Genomic DNA, 20,300 nt, shown 5'->3' on the forward strand with positions numbered 1-20,300 from the left:
TTGTGGGAATTATGCTGAATAAAAAATACCTAATCCCAAAACATTACATACTATCTGGTTCTGTTTATATAACACACCTAGCATAGGGCTAGAGAACAGATTCATAGTTGCCCATGGTGAGGGGATGGAGAGGGTGCAGAAGGTAGGTGGGGTGGTTATAAAAGGGAAGCACCAAGGATCCTTGTGGTGATAGAACTGTTTTGCATCTTGACTGTGATGGTGGATGCAGGAACCTGCATGTGATAAAATTACGTAAAGCTACAGAAACTACAGAAATGTGTACATAAGTGCAACTGAGGAAATCTTAAGACTGGTGGGTTATTAAAATGTCAGCATCTTGGATGAGATAATATACTCTAGTTTTGCAAGCTATTACCTCTGGGGGAAACTAGTCATCTGATATCTCTTTGTATTATTTCTTACAACTGCTTGTGAATCTATAGTTTCTCAAAAGAAAACATTAATTAAAAACATTTTTAAATAAATAGATGATATAATTTTTATAATATATTTTATTTACCCCAAAGCAAAATATTTGTAATTTCAACATGTAATCAATATGAAATATTAATAAGAAAGTTCATCTGTAATCTCAGTAAGATAGTAATCCTTATAATTTTTGTTTTTATACCAATCAGACCGAATTTGCTAATTAGGTTGAATTTGCAACAAATATTGTGAGTGACTTGGTAAATCTTTCATATAACCAAAAACTCTTTTTCTCTTGTAGCTTTGTACCAAATCCTTCCCACCGTGCATGCGTCAGTTACACAAAGCTTTGCGGGACAGTCACCATCTCCGTCACGGGGGCCGGATGCAGTATGGCCTCTTCCTGAAGGGCATTGGTTTAACGCTGGAGCAGGCACTGCAGTTCTGGAAGCAAGAATTTATCAGAGGAAAGATGGATCCAGACAAGGTAATTTTGAAAAATCAGAGCAGTAACTTTTGTTTGAAACTAAAAGGTCTGATTTTCAATATGCCCCTGAAATGTAGTTGCCAATTCTAAAAGATAAACATGTCTACAGTTTCTTTTAGATAAAAAGAAACTCATGTACTAATGTAATAGATACTAAACAAAAAATTGGGAGAGTTAATTCCAAGGGGAAGATTGAAACAGCAGGGCCAGGTGTAAACTAATGCTTAAACGAAGAGTCTTCTCTCTGGGTATACTGGCAGCAGTTGTGATAAGATGGAAATTTCCCTCTGAGTTATATTTCTGTAGGAATGTATATGTACATGTAATATACAAATGTACGTGTGTGTGCGTGCAGCTGAGTCAGCTCTGATTTCTGGCCACCCTGCGAATGAGTGATGTCCACAGTGTCCTGTCCTTAACAGCCAGTCTTTAAGTCCTTGTTTTGTTTTTCATATTTGTTGACATATTCTTGTTAGGAGTGTAACAGACAGATTCAGTGTCTGTGGGTTGAAATAATTCTGTTGCTATCCCAGCCACCCCTCGTGGTTTATTTCTTCCCAATACTTTGAAGGCAGCTTTTACTTCACTTTCTAGAATTACAGATTCATCCTCCTAGGAATCTTCTTCAAAGGTGCCTGCCACCCCTTTGTCTGTTCTATATAGATTTTCAGCGTATTGTTTCCACCTTCCCTTCACTTTCTCCTGGTCAGATGATGTGCTTCCGTGTCTGCTTGCATTTCTTGAATCTTCTGGTAGCAATTTCTGGTTTTCCATTGTCATTGTTCTCTTCTCTCTCCTTATATTGACATTGTAATTATAATTCTCTTTATTTCTACATGATCATTGTTTAAAAAGTGAGTTCAGGATTCTAACCTTGGCTTTGTCGCCTTTTACTTTTGCCTCTGGTCTGCTTCTAACAATTTTTAGTGTTTCTTCTGTCATCCATCTCAATTTGTCTTTCCTTTTTACTTCTGGATTTTCTTTCTTTTTTTTTTTTTTTGCATTCTTCCTCCATAATAATTCTAGGTTCAGTTCCTCTGGTTCTTGGTCAATTAAGTTCAACAGTGCAAATCTGCTTTTATGTGGACTTTAAAACCATCAGGAACGTTATACGTTCTATTTTGGCACTACGATTCTTTTGGCACTGTTCTTCCGCCTTACTCTAACGTTGGATACTAACCGTTCACGGTCAGTACCACAACCCGCTCCTGCTCTCGTTTGGCAGAGCGAGCACAGCTTCTCCATCTCCTGCGTCCAGTCACATGGTCGGTTGGATTTCTGTATTGGCCACCGGGTGATGTCCATGTGTGCAGTAGCTTGGTCACTTGTTTGAAGCATGGGTTTACGATCGACGAGTTGCTAGCTTTGCCCAAATCCATGAGCCACTCTCCCGCTTTATTTCTGACCCCTAGTTCAAGTTTTTTGATGACATTTGATTCTGCTTTATTTCCTACTTTTGTGTCTCAGTTTTTATATTTACCAGCGTATCTTGTTTTGGTGTGTGATCAGTTTCTTCTTGGATATGTGTATAAAAGTTCTCTGTTTTTTCTTCTCCAGTCTCTGTAGTTGAAATTTGAAAGATTGTTACATTAACAGGTTTTCCTAGAGGTCTGATTACTTACATGCACATGTCATGTCATTCAAGCTGAAAACTATTTAAAATGTTTTCTATTGTATTATGCTAAGTTACATTATGGAGCATTTTTAGGTAAACATTAAAAAACTGCATTTTTTTTTGTTCATCAGTTTATGTTGTTTATTAGATTCCACATTAAGTGAGATCATGTGATACTTACCTTTCTCTGACTGGAGAGGACAATGGGAGATAAAGGAAATATATGTAAACTTTCAGCAATAAAGATTAAAAAAAAAAAAAAGAACTGCTCTTAAGTCTATTAATAGTACTCAGATTTCCACTCCTATTCCTTATTTAATAGTGCTAGCTAATAACATTTTATTTTGGAAATATGTTGGGTTTTTTTATCCCTTCAGAGCCATGACACTGGTATGAAGTAAAATTTTTTTTACTGTTTATTTCTGAGTTTTCTTCTTCCCAGCAAAGATAAATTAAAAAGCCAAGAATGTTTACCAAGTACATTTTATAACACTTTATTATGTCTTATATTAGTCTCCTAGAGCTAATACAGCATAGATGGGTGCTTTAAACAACCAGAATGTATTTTCTCCAGTTCTGGAGGCTGAAAGTCCAAGGTCAAGGTGTGGGCACATTTGTTTTCTCCTTACGCCTCTCTCCCCAGCTTCCATCAGCCACCCTCTTCGCTGTGTCGTCACTTGACCTTCTCTCTGCTTTCACTTCCCTGATGTCTTTTCCTCTTATAAGGACACAGTCATAAGGGAATGGAGTTCACCCTTACCATCCTACTTCGCCTTCAGGACCTCTTTAAATGCCCTATCTCCAAATGCAGTCACTTGGTGAGTTAGGGCTTCAACATGTGAATTTCAGTCCATAACATGTCCCTCGCTTTATATATCTTTAAAGTTCAAGATTCTTTTATAACATCTGAAAAGCTCTTATAATTTTTACAGATTTGTTTTAAAAACTGCTTCCATTGACAAATTCTTAATTTATCATTTAATAGGGTCTTCTTTAAACACAATTTTGAACAATGTTTGTAGACTTGTAATATATATATATAATTTTAAAGATAACATTCTGATTATAGAAAATACGAAAAATACCCAAAAAAAATGACCTGCCATTTGCCCATTCAGAAATAATTATTGTGAAAATTTTAGCCTTTCCTCTGTAATCTAGGTAGTTAGATACCACTATGTCCCCACCTTTTAAAAACTGACATTCTATTATCATTTCCCCATGTTGCTGAGTGATTTTTGAAAATATCATTTGGATTAGCTGCATGACAGCACATCCTTTGAAAGTGACATAATTGGCACCCAGAAATCTATGGCTTTTTTGAACAATAATGAACTCACAGAAAGAGAAATGAAAAAAATCCCATTTACCATTGCACCAAAAAAATTAAGATACCTAGGAATAAACTAACTAAGGACATAAAAGACCTGTACTTGGAAAACTATATGACATTGAAAAAAGAGATAGAGGAACACATAAACAAATAGAAGAACATACCATGTTCATGGGTTGGTAGAATCAACATCATTAAAATGTTTATACTACCCAAAGCAATCTATAGATTCAATGCAATACCTATTGAAATACCAATGGCATATTTCAAAGATCTAGAACAAAATCTCCAAAAATTCATCTGGAATAAAAAAAGACCCCAAATAGCCACAGCTATCCTGAGAAAGAAGAACGAAGTTAGAGGGATCACAATACCAGACATCAAGCTGTATTACAAAGCCACAGTTCTCAAAACTGCCTGGTACTGGCACAAGAACAGACATATAGACCAATGGAACGGAATAGAGAACCCAGAAATTAACCCAAGCCATTATACTCAATATTTGACAAAGGAGGCAAGAGCATACAATGGAGTCAAAACAGTCTCTTTAATAAATGGTGCTGGGAAATTTGGTCAGATACATGCAAAAAAATGAAACTAGATCACCAACTTACACCATACACAAAAGCAAACTCAAAATGGCTAAAGGACTTGAATGTAAGATGGGACACCATAAAAATCATACAAGACTCCATAGGCAGCAAAATTGTAGACATATGTCATAGCAATATCTTTACAGACACAGATCCTCGGGCAAGAGAGACTAAGGAGAAAATAAACAAATGGGACTACATCAAAATAAAAAGCTGCACAGCAAAAAAACCATCAACAAAACAAGAAAGCCCACTGCATGGGAGAACATATTTGCCAATTTTATCTCCGATAAGGGTTTAACCTCAAATTTACAGGGAACTCATACAACTTAACAAAAGGAAGATAATCCAATCAAAATGGGCAAAGGACCTAAATAGACACTTTTTGAAAGAGGACATTCAGAAAGCCAAGAGACTTTGAAAACATGCTTAGACACTAATCATCCGAGAGATGCAAATCAAAACAGCAATGAGGTATCACCTCACACCTGTCAGAATGGCTATCATCAACAAATGACAAGTGCTGGCCAGGATGTAGAGAAAAAGGAACCCTTGTGCACTGCTGGTGGGAATGCAGACTGGTGCAGCCACTGTGGAGAACAGTATGGCGTTTCCTCAAAAATTTAAAAACGGAACTGCCATTTGACCCAGTAATACCACTTTGACCCATTATACCCCAAGGAAACAGAAACACCAATCAGAAAGGATATATGCACTCCTATGTTCATAGCACAATTTACAATAGCTAAGATTTGGAAACAGCCTAAGTGCCCATCAGCAGATGAGTGGATTAGAAAACTATGGTACATCTACACAATGGAATACTATGCTGCTATAAAAAAGATGGAATTCTTACCATTTGCAGCAACATGGATGGAACTGGAGATCATTATGCTAAGTGAAATAAGCCAGTCAGTGAAAGAAAAATACCACATGATCTCACTCATTATAAGCTGATGAACAAAAGAACATTATAACCCGATGAACAAAAACATAGATACAGAGGCAGAGAAGCATCGAACAGACTGTCAATTACAGCGGGAAGGCTGGGGAGGGTTGTGGGGGAGGTAAGCGATCAACCAAAGGACTTGTGTGCATGCATATAAGCGTAACCAATGGATGCAAGACACTGGGCTGGAGGCGGGGGGAGGGCATGTGCCGGGGGGTAGGGGAGGCCGGGGGAAGGTCAATGGGGAAAAAAAGGAGACATATATACTACTATTTGTAATTCTTTTAAACAATAAAATTAAAACAAACAAAAACACACAATTTTGGGCAATGTTTTTAGACTTCTAATATATACATATATATGCATATATATATAATATATATATAATTTTAAAGGTAACATTCTGATTATAGAAAATATGAAAAATACAAAAATATAACCTGCCATTTGCCCATTCAGAAATAATTATTGTGAAAATTTTAGCCTTTCCTCTGTAATCTAGATAGCTAGATACCACTATGTCCCCACCTTTTAAAAACTGTCATTCTATTATCATTTCCCAATGTTACTGAGTGATTTTTGAAAATATCATTTGGATTAGCTGCATGACAGCACATCCTTTGAAAGTGATATAATTGGGTTAATCATTCCCCTATTATTGGACATATGGCTGTGTCTGACTCTACCATCAATGGTATTGCATCAGATATCCTGAGCACATAAATCTTTGATTATAGTTCTGATTATGTCCTTTGTATATATTCATCAGGTAATAAAATTACCTGGTGAAAACTGTAGACAGGTTTAAAGTTTTGATGAATGCTAGGAAATGATGGTTCGGGAGGGTTTTTAAATTAGATTCTTATCAAGCTGTGTATCTTGCTTTATCATTGGAATTATGTATTATTATTTTAAAATGTTTTTTTGATATTTTATTAGGAGTTTGATATATTAAGGAGGTAGGTGTATTAGGGTTTTCCAGAGGAACAGAGCCAATAGAATGGGTGTGTATTAAAAGAGATTTATTATAAGGAATGGCTCCTGTGATTATGGAGGCTGACAAGTCCCAAGGTCTGCAGTCAGCATGCTGGGGACTCAGGAGTGCGCTAGTGTACTTCCAGTTCAGGTACAGGAGACGTGCGACCCGGGAAGAGCTTGAGCCTGAGTCCGTGGGCAGGGAGAGCCCATGGCCCAACATAAGGCAGTTGGGCAGGAGGAAGTGCCCTGTTACTCACTGAAGGGTCAGCCTTTTTGTTCTATTGGTATCTTCAAAGGATTGGCTTGGTCCCCTCCACCACCAGGGAGGGCGATCTGTCATACCAGTTTCCCAATTCAGATGTCACTCTCATCCAGAATCACCCTCACAGACACACCAGAATAATGTCTGACCACTAGGCCCTCCTGGTCCAGTCAAGTTAACACAGAATTAATCATCACAGAAGATAAATTTTTATGAACCGTTGTTCTGAAGTGAAAAAAGAGAGAAGTTGAGTTAGCAGTCTAGCTTGGCTTGTTCTGTACACTGAGAGGGGGAAGAGGAAAGTGAGAGGAGGGAAAACTTGCTCTGAATACAAGCCTTTGACTTGTATACCTGTTCCCTGACCCGTCTTATTTAGGTGTATCTGCGATGGCCTAAGTATAAATGTATTTAGTTATTTAAAAACACACACAATATTTTATTGATTTTGAGAGAGAGAGAGAGAGAAAGGGAGAGAGAGAGAGAGAGAGAGAGAGAGAGAGAGAGAGAGATGAGAGTGTGTGAGAGAGAGAGATGTGAGACCACAACATCTATTGGCTGCCTCTGCATGCCATCTACCCAGGATCAAGCCTACAACCTAGGCATGTGCCCTTGACCAGGAATCAAACCAGCAACCTCCTGAAGCATGGGACAATGCCCAATCAACTGAGCCATACTGGCCAGGGCAGTATTTAGTTATTTTTAAACCTGTGCATATGAAAATATTTTTTGAATGGGATTTTTATTTTGCATTGTAAAAGTTTTCTTCAAAAATTATTGCAAAAGGAAATCAATAAATAATTTGTACCTTTCTAGATAATATATAGCAATCTATATATTCATTAGCTTATTATTGATTACAGCAAATATATTATTTTGACAAAAAGACTATAAATTATACATATGATTTATGGTCCCTGTCTAGTGTTCTATTGTTAGAGTCTGTATTTGTAAATACATGTTCATGCTTTTCTCAGTTGCATCTCTTACATATTTTGCAATGAAATATTGTACAGTATCTTTTGGTTTATTAAAATATTCTCTTCAGTTTAATAATTGTACCTTTCTGTTAATTCTACATACAATTAAAAATACTCTGAAGAGACGAAGAAAATAGATGGCTTCAGTACTGTTTATAAAGAGTGATTTTGGAGGATGTATATTAGACATTTTTTGTGGAGCTCTAAAGCACTTTGGTGTTAAACCTAGGAATGATTTGGAACAGTTACTGTTGCCGAATAGCTCATTTCCTGACAGTGCAAGAAAAATGTTGTGGTGATAAAGTCTGTTTTAACTGAAATTCTCCTTTACTATTGTTTCCCAAATGGACATATATCTGATTTCTTTCTTTTTGTGCTTATGTCCTCATTGTAACTTGCTTTATGCATCTAAGCAAAAATTGTGGGTGCTTAGCCATTACTTTTGAAGCAACAGAGAAAGGATTAGTACTTCAGCACTTTTTAGCTTTAACTTGTCACTGCCACCTTCCCTGGTTACATTGTCTAGAACGAAATATCCCTTTTCCCTGCCTCCTTTCTAAAAATTAAGTTCCGTTCTCCATGAATCGTTTGCCTAATTAGTGTCTGGCTCTTTCTCCCATCTTCCCTTTGCTTCTGTTTATTGCAGGGATTTATCTGGCTGTTTTTTTTTTTTTTTTTTTTTTTAATACTTGGAATACTTTTCTATCTCAGGTTATGCTTTCAGTTGGAGGGGAATTAGTTGTCCATATTGTAAAATAATCTAACACTGTATGATTAGCTTTTGTAACTGTCACCCAGAGTATTAATATTAAAGGAGCATGTCCCTAGATACTTCTTATTAAGGTTAAGCAGCTTTTGTATTATAGTCTACACATTCTTATTTTCTCTTACAACCATTTTTGAACAGTAATAATGTGGTTGTGAAAGCAGCTTAAGGATCTGATGCTCACCGTTAGTTATCTTTCATTAGGAATTCGATATACTAACTCAGTCCCTCTAGGTATGTAAGGAGTAGCCATCTGTCTGTAAAAGGCTTACTCAGTGTTGTTAGTTTGGGTTATTTTTCTTTTCTTTTGAAACGACTTGTAGACTAGCGTACACACTCCAGTAAGTGGTGGTAATAATAGAGAGAAGTGCCACCTGATAGCTTCCAGTTACTTGCTACCAGATTATGCTCTTAGAATTTTGGGCACCTGTCACTACCTCATATTTATTGTTCATTTATCACCTATATCCTACAATTAGAATAAAAATTATATAAGAGCAGGTGTCTTGTTCATTGCTGCATGTTTAGGCACCTGGAATAGTGCCTGAATCATAGCAGGTACTCATTTAATTATTTATTGTGTGAACTAAAGAATAAGTCCCCATAGATATAAATTCATGGAAACATCAGAAAATTTGGTCTATTTTTCCCAAACGCCTTTCCATAAATCAGTTCTATATAACTGTTTGTTAATGTGGTGTTATTCCATTTATAGTGAACTTGAAACTGAATTAAATCAAGCATTTTAGTAGGACCTGAACTTTGCAACAGAAACTATTGATTTTATAAATTGGAAGGGATTTCACATCATGGGCTTGCCAAAGGGGTTGTGGTATAGAAAAGGTTTTCATAGCAGAGGATAGGGCTTCTATAACTGTTATCAAATTGTAGTATCTTTGTGCCCTAGCTGGTTTGGCTCAGTGGATAGAGTGTCGGCCTGCGGACTGAAGGGTCCCAGGTTTGATTCCGGTCAGGGGCACATGCCTGGGTTGCGGGCTCCATCCCCAGTGCGGGGTGTGCAGGAGGCAGCCGATCAATGATTCTCTCTCATCATTGATGTTTCTGTCTCTCTCTTCCTCTCCTTTCCTCTCTGAAATCAATAAAAATATATTTTTAAAAATTGTAGTATCTTTGTTGCATGTGTGTCTTAGGACTGGATTTTGAACCACTTGAATGCAGGGACTATGATTTTGTCACTTTGGGTCTCAAGGGCTTAGCACAAGCCCTGACAACTCTTAAATGTTTGCTGAATATGAGGTAAATTCTGCTCAAGCTTTAAAAAGTGGCTTTCAGTATAAGAAAAGAAATCTTTGTTTCTTTGTAGGTAAAGCTATTATTTCTAACAAGTTATAAAATAATATAGTAATTTTAGTATATTATTTCTTGTCTTCCATGTATTTCTCTAAATCAAAATGTAGGTTGGAAGATAATGCAACTATGTAAGGAATGGTAACCAGTTATCATCATTATTTTTTAGTGTCCAGAAATACAGTACATATTCAAGTTACAAATATGTAAATAATACAGTTGTCCAATTATGATTCGTTTTAAAAGTACAAAAATATGCCTACGTATGTGTGCATACACACGCATACATATTCCGTCTACTTTGCATTGATCATTCAACAGATTTTTATTGAGTGTTCACCATGGACAGGGCATAGCCCTTCTTTATGAGGACTTTACAGTCTCCTGGGCAAACCAGGTAAATAGAAATACACAAATCCGGTATGATAATTATAATTGTTGTGGTAGAGGTGCTCATAGGATTCTACAGATCAGAGGAAGGAGCGGTCGGGAAGGAGAATGGCTGCTGTGTGTCACTGAATGAGGAGGTGATATTTGCCAGTTACAATTAAGGAGTTAGCCGGAGGAAGAAGTGAAGTGCTCTGTTGAGGGAGCAGCATTTTCAGAGGACCTTAGTTGAGAGAGGGGAGCCCATCCTTTCGATGGTGTGACCCGGAGCTGGAAGAATGATTGTGGCTAGAGATGATTCTGCAGACATAGTGTTTGTTTGTTTTTAACAATCACCAAAGAGTTGGATTAGTAGGCCAGGAGGACGTGGCCTTGCTGGAGAGGAAACTGCCCACTGGGATCAGGTCAGCTATATAGGGTCAACTGATAACTGTAATTTAGTTAAATAGATATAATTTCATAACTTTGAATATTTACTACAAGTGTGTAGTGAATCTGGGGATGTTATGAAAGTGTACTGACAAAAGGAAAATAGTATGAACAAAGTTTCCACTTATATTTCCACTTGATTCAAATTAATTCGGCCTCTCTAAATATAGATTTCTGATCATCTGGGCCAATATTGATTTAAAAAAATAAAAATAAACAGTCCTTTGGATGTAAGACTTTAATCTTTAACTTACTTGTAACAGGGTGAGTTGAGAGGTAGATGTAATTAGAAAACAATGATAAAACATGGGGAAAAAGAAAGTGTTGAGGTGATGTGGAGTAAGGAAGGTATCAGAGTAGATCGAGTTTCTGAAGATTTCTTGAGGATCATTCTTGAATTAGGATTTGAAGGCAGTGAATGACGTGGATTAGTAGGTAGGTAAGGATGAGAATACTCAGTGAGTGGGAATGAAGGGAAAGTAGTCAGAGCATCGCTCGCTCTTCCACGCTTTGTGAGCTTTGATTGTTTTCATTCTTAAATCTGTGCTTTCAGATGTCTTGAATTTTACCTGGTCAGTATATTTGAATATCATTTTTATTTGGATGCATATTGTCCTAGAGTATAAGGGATTTTAGTATTAAAATATCAGCCATTTGCAAGAGAACATTCTGTTGTTATGACTGATCTTATAACAAACTAATTGTTTTAGGTTAGCTCTTACTCCCAAAATATTTATTTCATAATGTAGGGTTTTTATCATTAGATATAATTACATATATTGAATATGAATATGATATATTAATTTTCTTTAAGTAAAGCCTTTTCAATGACTCTTGTCATTGGGGATTGGGGACATTTGAAAATTGCATTTGGGTTGTCAAATAGCATCCTTTGGATTTGTGAGTGATTCTACAAGAAGTATTTGAAGCTTTGAATATCTTATTCTTTAAATAATTTCTTAGATTCCTGAAATAAATGCATCTATGCTTTCTGCAAATAAAATATATTTAATTAATCACCGTACAGTTTTCTGCAAGTGTTTCTTAGTTGTGATTATTTACATGCCAGTGTATCTGAGAAAAAGCCTCACTCTGTGGACATTAATCAAACCTCGGTTTAAAGCATGAAAAAATATACTGCTAAAATATTCGTTCACTTGGAACTTGGATATTAAATCACTTCAGCCACTAGCTTTGTTAAGAATAAATTGAACTGGATAATTCTTCTAATAAATTCAAAGCAATGTGTCCCCTTAATCAGATTGCTCATATTGGTGCTGTTGTGAATGGCTTTGACCTGGCTGTGCTGGATATTAAGCACAACATAGATCATGCACATTTTATGTAGCTGAATTCCTGTCCCTGATGATAGCATACTTAAGGTGTACTACATGTTGTTATAATTGGGTCAAGGAACATTTAGCACTATTTAAAAAGCTTATCTCTTGTCCCAGAACCCAGTTTGCATCATGACTTAGAACAGGCCTATGTTTTTAAACATTGACAACCAAAGGATTAAATATTTGGTGGGGTGGGATGGAGAGAGTGAGTACATGAAGCCTATTTATCACTAGGGTTTTTGTTTCTAAGACCAGTGGTTCTCCCAGGACCTGTCCCAGTGCATCTGGGAATTTGTTTGAAGTGAAAACTCTGAATCAAACTCTGGGTGTGGAGCCCATAGTTTGGGGTTTAACAAGCCTTCCAGGTGAAGTTGATGCACACTAAAGACCAAGAAATTTTATTCTTTAACTTTTTTATTGAATTTATTGGGGTGACATTGGTTAACAAACATTATTTAGGTTTCGGGTGTATAATTCTATAATACATTATCTGTATATTGTGTGTTCCCCGTCCCAAATCAAGTCTCCTTCCATCACTATCTATTCCCCTTTACCTACTCCTACCTTCCTCGGGTAATCACCATACTGTTGTATATAAGTTGCTTTTGTTTGTTTGTTTAATCCCTTCACCTTTTTCACCCAGCCCCTTAATCCCCTCCCCTCTGACAGCTTCAGTCTCTTCTCTGTATCTATGAGTCTGTTTTTATTTTGTTTGTTAGTTGATTTTGTTCACTAGATTCCACCTGTAAGTGAAATCATACAGTATTTGTCCTTTTTTGACTGGCTTATTTTACTTAGCATTATACTCTCCAGGCTCATCCATGCTGTCACAAAAGTAAGATTTTTTTTTCATTTTTTAATGGCTGAGTAATATTCCATTGTGCAAATGTAGATATTGCCCTTATAAAAATCTAAATTGGTTATTGGCTTTTCAAAATATAGGCACTGAAAATTTTCAGTTCTTATTTGTTCTTCTGTCCACTTCTGTTGGCAATTTGAGCATAATGTGTTGTCCTTTTTCAACAAGCTGCACATATATCTAGTATCTACAATATGCCAGGTACTAGTAATTACTAAATGGTATGTACAGCAGAGTTTCTCAGCTGGCATATTGCTAATGAACCTCCAATATACTCCAGTATTGATCCCATGAACCTCTGAGAAGGCTAAGCTGGGCATGGGGTACTGAAAACTAGTTGCCTTAGACTGTGAGCACCTTCTTCCTTTTGTCCTAGAGAGCTTTACAAATCTCATTTGATATGTGCTTGGTGACATGCAAAACATCGAAAAGAACTAATAGGTAGAGTTCACCCTTGGAGTCAGACTGAGTCCACATTTGGGGTGTTAAAGTCTGGTTCCACTATAAACACAAAACAAAACTGTGTGCTCTTGGGCAAATTACTTAACATGTGCCATTACCTATGGAATGTGGACAGTGATTATGTATACGTGTGTAGATATACACATTTATCTGTCTGTCTGTCTACCTGTCTACACTTCATTGAAAGTGGGGAGGATTAAGCAAGGGCTGAGTGCAGATTCTGACATTCTCTAAGTGCTAGCTGTTCTTATTCTAGGACTTCATAGGAAGGAGATGTTAGCTTGACATGGAGTAATCAGTGGTTTCCACAGCTAGAATAACATTTGTGCTGGCTTTTTAAGAGGTTTCATATAGCCCTAGCCAGTTTGGCTCAGTGGATAGAGCATTGGCCTGTGGACTGAAGGGTCCCAGGTTCAAATCTAGTCAAGGGCACATGCCTGGGTTGCGGGCTCCATCCCAAGTAGGGGGCGTGCAGGAGCCAGCTGGTCAATGATTCTCTTTCATCAGTGATGTTTCTATCTCTCTCGTCCTTTCCCTCTCTGAAATCAATAAAAAAATATTTTAAAAAAATACAGATGTTTCATATAACTTAGAATGCTGAAGAAGGTTAAGGGGAAAGAAAAGAATTAGGGACTGAATTCCAACAGAAAGTTTGTTTGAGGAAATAGTCAAGCAATTTCAGGCTGTGTTCTTGGGAGCTCCTGGGTTCCACAGCAAAGGGGGCAGAAACTCACAAGGCAGATGGAGGGGTCTGATTTCTGGTCCTGCTTTAGGAAGTGTATTTGTATCTGTGTCTTATAATTCTGTGTAAGATTTCACTTTAAAGTTGGATTTTAGTACTTAAAATGTTCAAAAATTACTATCTATTTGTAGTGTAAAATTTAGGAAAGTAGTAAGGGGATGAGAAGAGAGGAAACAGAGAGATATTAGTGTGAGAATATAGGTGCTTTAAATGAAATTTGTTTTTAGTCAAGAGAAAGCCATTAGTGAATTTTAAACCAGGGCAGGATAATTGTTTTCAGATGATTAATGTGGAAGTAATATGCAGAATTGAAATGGGAGGGACTAGGAATGGGATAGTTGACCAGATTAGGTCTTGTTGTAGTAGTGATAAGAGCAAAATGGAAGGGGTGGATTCAAGAAACGTTTTGAGGGACAGTTTGTAGGACAGAATGAGAAAAGAATTAAGTTTAACTCAGGTGGTCAGCCTACGTAAAATAGAAAGATAAGAAGCTCCATTAACATAGGTAGTGGGTGGTGATCGGACTTGTCTAGGCTTAGAGCGGAGGAGAAATGGATCATGGGTTTGGTTTTAGGTGTAAAGTTGAATTGATGTCCAAGTACAAATTCTTGCTGGTTGATTAGGTGGCTTGTTTGTTCCCTCCTTCGTTCTGTAATTATTTGTTGAGTACTCACATTGTGAAAGGCACTGTTTGTTCTCTGTGAAGGAACATGGAGATGTTAATTTGAGAGTCAAAATAAAAATGAGAGGAAAATCTTTTGAAGGTAAATACGTTGACAGAGAGAGAGAATATAGGGAGGAATTTAGAGAGCAGAGGACTTCACTTTGAGGAATATCCACTGCTTGGAATGGAAATGGAGGAACCTAAAGTGAAAGCAGAATTACCAGAAAAATTGGAGTAGAAGAGAGAAATCAGTCTGGAGACCTAAAAACTGAGGAAGAGGAGAATTTAAAAAGTAAGGTGTACGTGGTACTTTTGAACTGAGAAAGACATGGGTATTATTTTGAGGAAGTTCTCAGAAAAGCATAGACAGGAGGCAGATTTCCAGGTTTCCTTGATCACATGAAGAAATGGAAACAATGGAAATGGAGTATTTGTTTCAGAAGTTTGTGAAGTCAGAAAGGAGAGAAATAGATCATCATAGCTATAGAGGGTGACTCTGCCAAGCAAAGGTGATTTCAAGCTGGAACTCATGGAAATGGAGGGTGTGCTGGGAATAACTGAGGAAATAGAAAGAGAATATTCCTGGTGTGATTATTAAATAGTGTGACTCTCCTCGTCCATATTGTACTCCTGAGAGTAGGGACTTTTTCTGTCTTTTTTACCCCCATATACCCAGCACCTGGCACGGTGCCCGAAGGGTCATGGATGTTCAATAAAATTTGTTGAATGAATGAATGAATGAATGAATGAATGAATTGTGTAAGGAGTTCAGAGAGGATATCTATTTGTCTGAGACCTGAAAGTTATATGAGAGGTTTTAAGTTGGTAAAGAAGTGTTTGAGGGAAGAAAGGAGCTGGGGAAGCTCATGCCACTGCCCATCTTTTCAGTAAAGTAAGTAGGGAGGTCACTTACTAGAGGATCTGGTGTAATTAGGGCTTAAGGAAAGTGGAAGAGCGTGTAGAATAACACCTTCTGGAAGTATGCTAAGGAGTTCGCCTATGATAAATAAAAAGATTGCTAAGCTACAGAGTGATTACAATATGACTACTTACTGAGTGCCTAGCATATGCCAGGCACTATAATTAGTACTTTGCATGCCCCATCTATGGAGATAGGTGTTATTTATGTCTAGTTTACTAATGAGAAAACTGTACCAGGCCATAAATTTGTAGTCAGCTGAGTCAGCATTGTTCTATTACTTTCCCTCACTATGTCTTGTGGCCTTAGAGCAGAAGCAAGAGAGGGCATAAGGTAAAATCTACTCAGGTGTAGGAAGTGGAAAGCAGGCATGCTGTTATTAAATCCTTCCTATGTTTCTTATTTCATTAAATCTCACAACACTGTGAGATAAGCATCATCATCCTTTTAAGGAGAGTGTAATGAGCTTTCCCCAGGTGGCAAAGGGTGGGTGGTACAAGATCAGAACTGAGTTAGAACCCAGGTCTGTTTTAGTCCAAACGCTGTGTTTTTCCCAGTACTCTCAGGAAGAAGAGTAAACGTGCTACTTAGGTTGACGTTGGTATGAACAACCATGTAAACTTAAGAAGACACAATTTACAATAGAGGTTTTCAGTTCTGTGTTTAATCATTTAGTGAGTGTTTCAATCACATTGTTAAAATGGGGACATCAGTAATGTAATGACTACTAAAATGTTGCAAAGAAAGAAGTATATGCATGAAATATTATGTAACCTATATACAGTACTAAACCAATATTAGTCAATAATTTTAAAATGATGAATGGGTTATTCTATAATCATTCATATGTTTTCTTTATATTTACAAACTTATTAACTAGAAACTCAAACATTAATTAGCTTACTAATTAGTTATATTAATTATAATAATTGATTATGTTTTTAGTTTTTCTTTCAAAGAAAACTTTGTTTTGCTTGAATATTCAAATTAGCAATATCCTTGGAAGGTCATTGAATGTAATAAAAAGTAGTTTCTTGCAAAAGTAGTCTAATCTTTGTCATTATTGATATTGAGCAGCACATTTAAAAGAGCCTTTAGTAGTTACCAAGTCATCTAGAATATATCTTTTAAAGTTTTCCTGTGACAAAATTTCTATTGTAGTCTCTCTTCTAAATATTTTGATGTATGTATAATAAAGATGCGTGCATATTAAGGGCTTAACTCTTATCTCCATGTTTTCTTTTTTTTTTAAAATATATTTTTTATTGGTTTCAGAGAGGAAGAGAGAGGGAGAGAGAGATAGAAACATCAATGATGAGAGAGAATCATTGAGTGGCTGCCTCCTGCACACCCCCCACCGGGGATCGAGCCCACAACCCGGGCATATGTCCTGACCGGGAATCAAACCGGTGACCTCTTGGTTCCTAGGTTGATGCTCAACCGCTGAGCTACACCCGGCTGGGCTTATCTCCATGTTTTCCATTGCCTTTGAAATACAAATTCTAGATAATACAGTATGAAGATTAATATTTAGACATCGACTTGGGCAGGTTATTTGCTTACTTTCATGAATTGTCAAGAGTCTAGCTAGTCACATTTTCAATTAAATTGTGTATTGCGTTAAGTCTATCATTAGAATCAAACAAGTATTACCCCTCCCTCCCAACACCACTCTGGTTAAAGTTAGCTTTAGCCAATCTAATTGCTTTTGGTGTTCTACTCCAAATGCTTTTCAATTCTTAAACTATAAAAATGAGATAAAAAAGTAGAAAACTTCAACTTTAATTATTAACTTATAACTGTTTTATCAGTGGTACTTGTATGGATTAAAATTGATAGAAAATGACATTTTATCCAACATTTTAAAAGACAGGTTAAATTTTAAAAATATATGCAGTACTTTTAGGAGAAAATGATAATAAGGAGGAACAAGTTAAGGTTTCACAGAATTTGCCTTAATTGCCATGTCCTGGTGGTAAATTTTCTCCAGAAAAATGGGGTATGTAAGTTCCTAAATGGGTAAGACTTCTGATACTAAGATATTTTTCTTTGGAAAATGTATCAAAGTTAGGAATTTGAAGGGCTCCAAGTGTGGGGAAGGTATTTCTAGGCTTTCTTTAACTACTGTGTCTTTATCACTCAGATCATTCCAATAAATCTTTCTCCGTATTTTTTGGTTTTGTTTTCTTTAAAAAAATTACTTGGTACTGTGTTTCCAGTTAACTTCTTTGTAGAGTAGGATTTTATTTTACTTAAAAAGAAACAACAGCCTGGCTGGTGAGGATCAGTGGTTGAGTGTTGAGCCATGCACCAAGAGATGGCTGGTTCTATTCTTGGTCAGGGCACATGCCTGGACTGTGGGCCCAATCTCCAGTAGGGGGCATACAGGAGGCAGCCGATCAATGTTTCTCTCTCATCAATGTTTCTATCTCTCTCTCTCAAAATCAATAAAAATATATTTTTTAAAAAGAGAAACAACAAATAGCTACTTTGTGCATGCATGCCACCAGGCATTGCCCTTTCTAGTAAGACATAAATTTCCATGGTTGGGGGGCTTGGAGAATGGCTGTGCTTTAAGGATGCAATTATTGTATGTAGATCAATCAGAAAAGTAGGAATCCTAACCAGGTGAGGAATAGAGAGATGATTACTCAAGCAGAGATATAAATGATTAATGTTTTAGATTGCCAAGAACACCACTTTTTAGGTGAAGTAAGACTTTTAAGCGATAATAGGTTCAGAGAAGAATGAGGTAAGTTAAAAAATTTAACTCAGCTTAAAAAATTAGAGGTAGGTATTGATGAGGCACTCTAAGAAGTAGATTGCTTTTATACTTTAGAATAAGGTTGTCACTTTCTTTTGCACTGTCTCAGATATGCCCAAGCTAACCTGTCTTTTCCTAGACAGCTATGTTAAGAGCGTATTTTATTCATCCATACAACAAATAAATTATCGAGTGTCGACTGTGTCCCAGACACTCTTCTAGATACTAGAGGTACAGCAGTGAACAAAATTAGACAAAAATATTAACCCTCTGGTGTTAACATTCTGGTGGGAGAGATATAAGAAAATGATATATTAATGGTAAAAAATACTATGGAGGGAATTTTGCAGGGAGAAGATAGAGAACGTGGTTTTCAATAGGATAGTCAGGGAAGGCCTAAATTAAAGATTACATTTAACCGCAACTTGAGTTTTGTATAAGAGTTCTGGGCTTGGCATTGTTGTTGTTTATCATATCTTGGGATATGAGTAAGTGAATAGTAGAGTTCGCCATTTTATAATGAAGAAAACGTGAGGCAAGGAAAACTGTCCAAATGTTCCCAGAAACACCAGACACTTGAACTTAAACCCTTGGATAGTGTGACCTGGGTTTCTGGAAGTTGAGCCGCAATGCAGCAGCCAGATCCAGCCCAAAAGTCTAAGTTTCCGGGAAGGCCAGCCCGAGGCAGTAGAGCCCCTTGCAGTCATAAGGTTGGGCAGACCTAGCAGAAGCCAGGTGAGAAGCAGGACTGGGTGGACCAGGCATACACTGAGGCTCATTAAGCTCACTGCATCTCAGTTTCAGTGAGGAAAGTCCTTTCAAAACCTTTATTATGAAGAGTTGTGGTTTAAAATAAGGTACCAGGCTTTGTGATCACTCTAGGACTGAATGAGGCTGACTCTCCAGTCTTTGATCCTTATAGTCTCATAGGATGAGTCAAGGAAAACTGTTCATCACACCTAGAACCGGGCATCCTGTGATGTAATCAAGGTTTCAAAGTTTGAGAGAGGGTGAGGTGCAGGGCTTCCTGCTAAAATCTCAGAAGAATTCCTGGCTTTTTTTTTTTTTTTTTTTTTTTTATCCCCCACTGGAAATGTACCCAAAAGGGAAATGGTTGATGTCCAATGTGGTTTCTGGGTCTTTTAGCTGATATATCCTTAAATTTGTACCTAAAGACCTTTTATCACATCCTTTTGTTTCTGTTTTTCCTTTGCATTGATTAAGACTGACTGTCCCTTACATTCTTCAGATCTTCAGATTACTCCTATATGCCATCCTCACCCTCTGAATTTTCACATAGACCTCAGAAAAGTAATGTCGTTACACACTGAAATCCTAGCACTACCTCTGGCAGATCAGCTCTGTCATCACCACGCAAAGAATCCAACTTTCTCTATGCCCACCTGTCTTTTCTGCCTTGTCCTTGGGCAGATTTCAAAATAAACTCCATGATGAAAATTCATGTCAGATATTCTCCATTGTAATATTAAAAACTCTACAAATAAATTGTATTTTATCCTATTAGATTTATTTTGAGAGTACAGTGGAAAACAAAGCACTTGTCGGAATAGGTAAATATATATGAGACAATACATCATTGTCGTTAGCTGAGGGAGTGGCTGAGAAATACTGTTCAGTGAATGCATATGCAAAGTCAGAATGGTAAACACTGACATTTCATTGGAAATATGTGGATTAGAGACATTTTATTTGTATAGATATGGTAATTTAGATATAATGGTATACTTTAAAACCCATGAAAGATGAGTTGTGCTTTCCACTTTGATGTTTTTAAATAGATCATAGATGTGTTGTTTCTCTCCCTACAGAGGAGAAAAATGTATGTTGACAAATTTTCTTGTATGTAAGTTTTGTCACAATTATGCTTTTATTTCTACCTTCAGATTTAAAGCATTTCAAAAAATCTTGAAAATATATATTTAGAAAAAAATAAATCTAGGACAGTAATTTTATCAATATACAGGGTGGGGCAAAAGTAGTTTTACAGTTGCATGTGAAAAAGAGTTTATTCTTGTT

The 20,300-nt window shown here is 36.8% G+C and overlaps 1 protein-coding gene across 1 annotated transcript in view; it reads left to right on the forward strand.

Moving 5' to 3' along the window:
- The window catches only part of PRIM2 (DNA primase subunit 2), a 291,718-nt gene that overhangs the window by 195,663 nt on the left and 75,755 nt on the right, over nt 1-20,300 (forward strand). The window contains exon 10 of the mRNA XM_008138463.3: nt 731-916. Within this exon, the coding sequence (XP_008136685.2) occupies nt 731-916 (186 nt within the window). The remainder of the gene's footprint in view (nt 1-730; nt 917-20,300) is intronic.

The sequence above is a fragment of the Eptesicus fuscus genome, chromosome 10 (assembly GCF_027574615.1).
Source record: "Eptesicus fuscus isolate TK198812 chromosome 10, DD_ASM_mEF_20220401, whole genome shotgun sequence".
Classification (NCBI taxonomy): domain Eukaryota; kingdom Metazoa; phylum Chordata; class Mammalia; order Chiroptera; family Vespertilionidae; genus Eptesicus; species Eptesicus fuscus.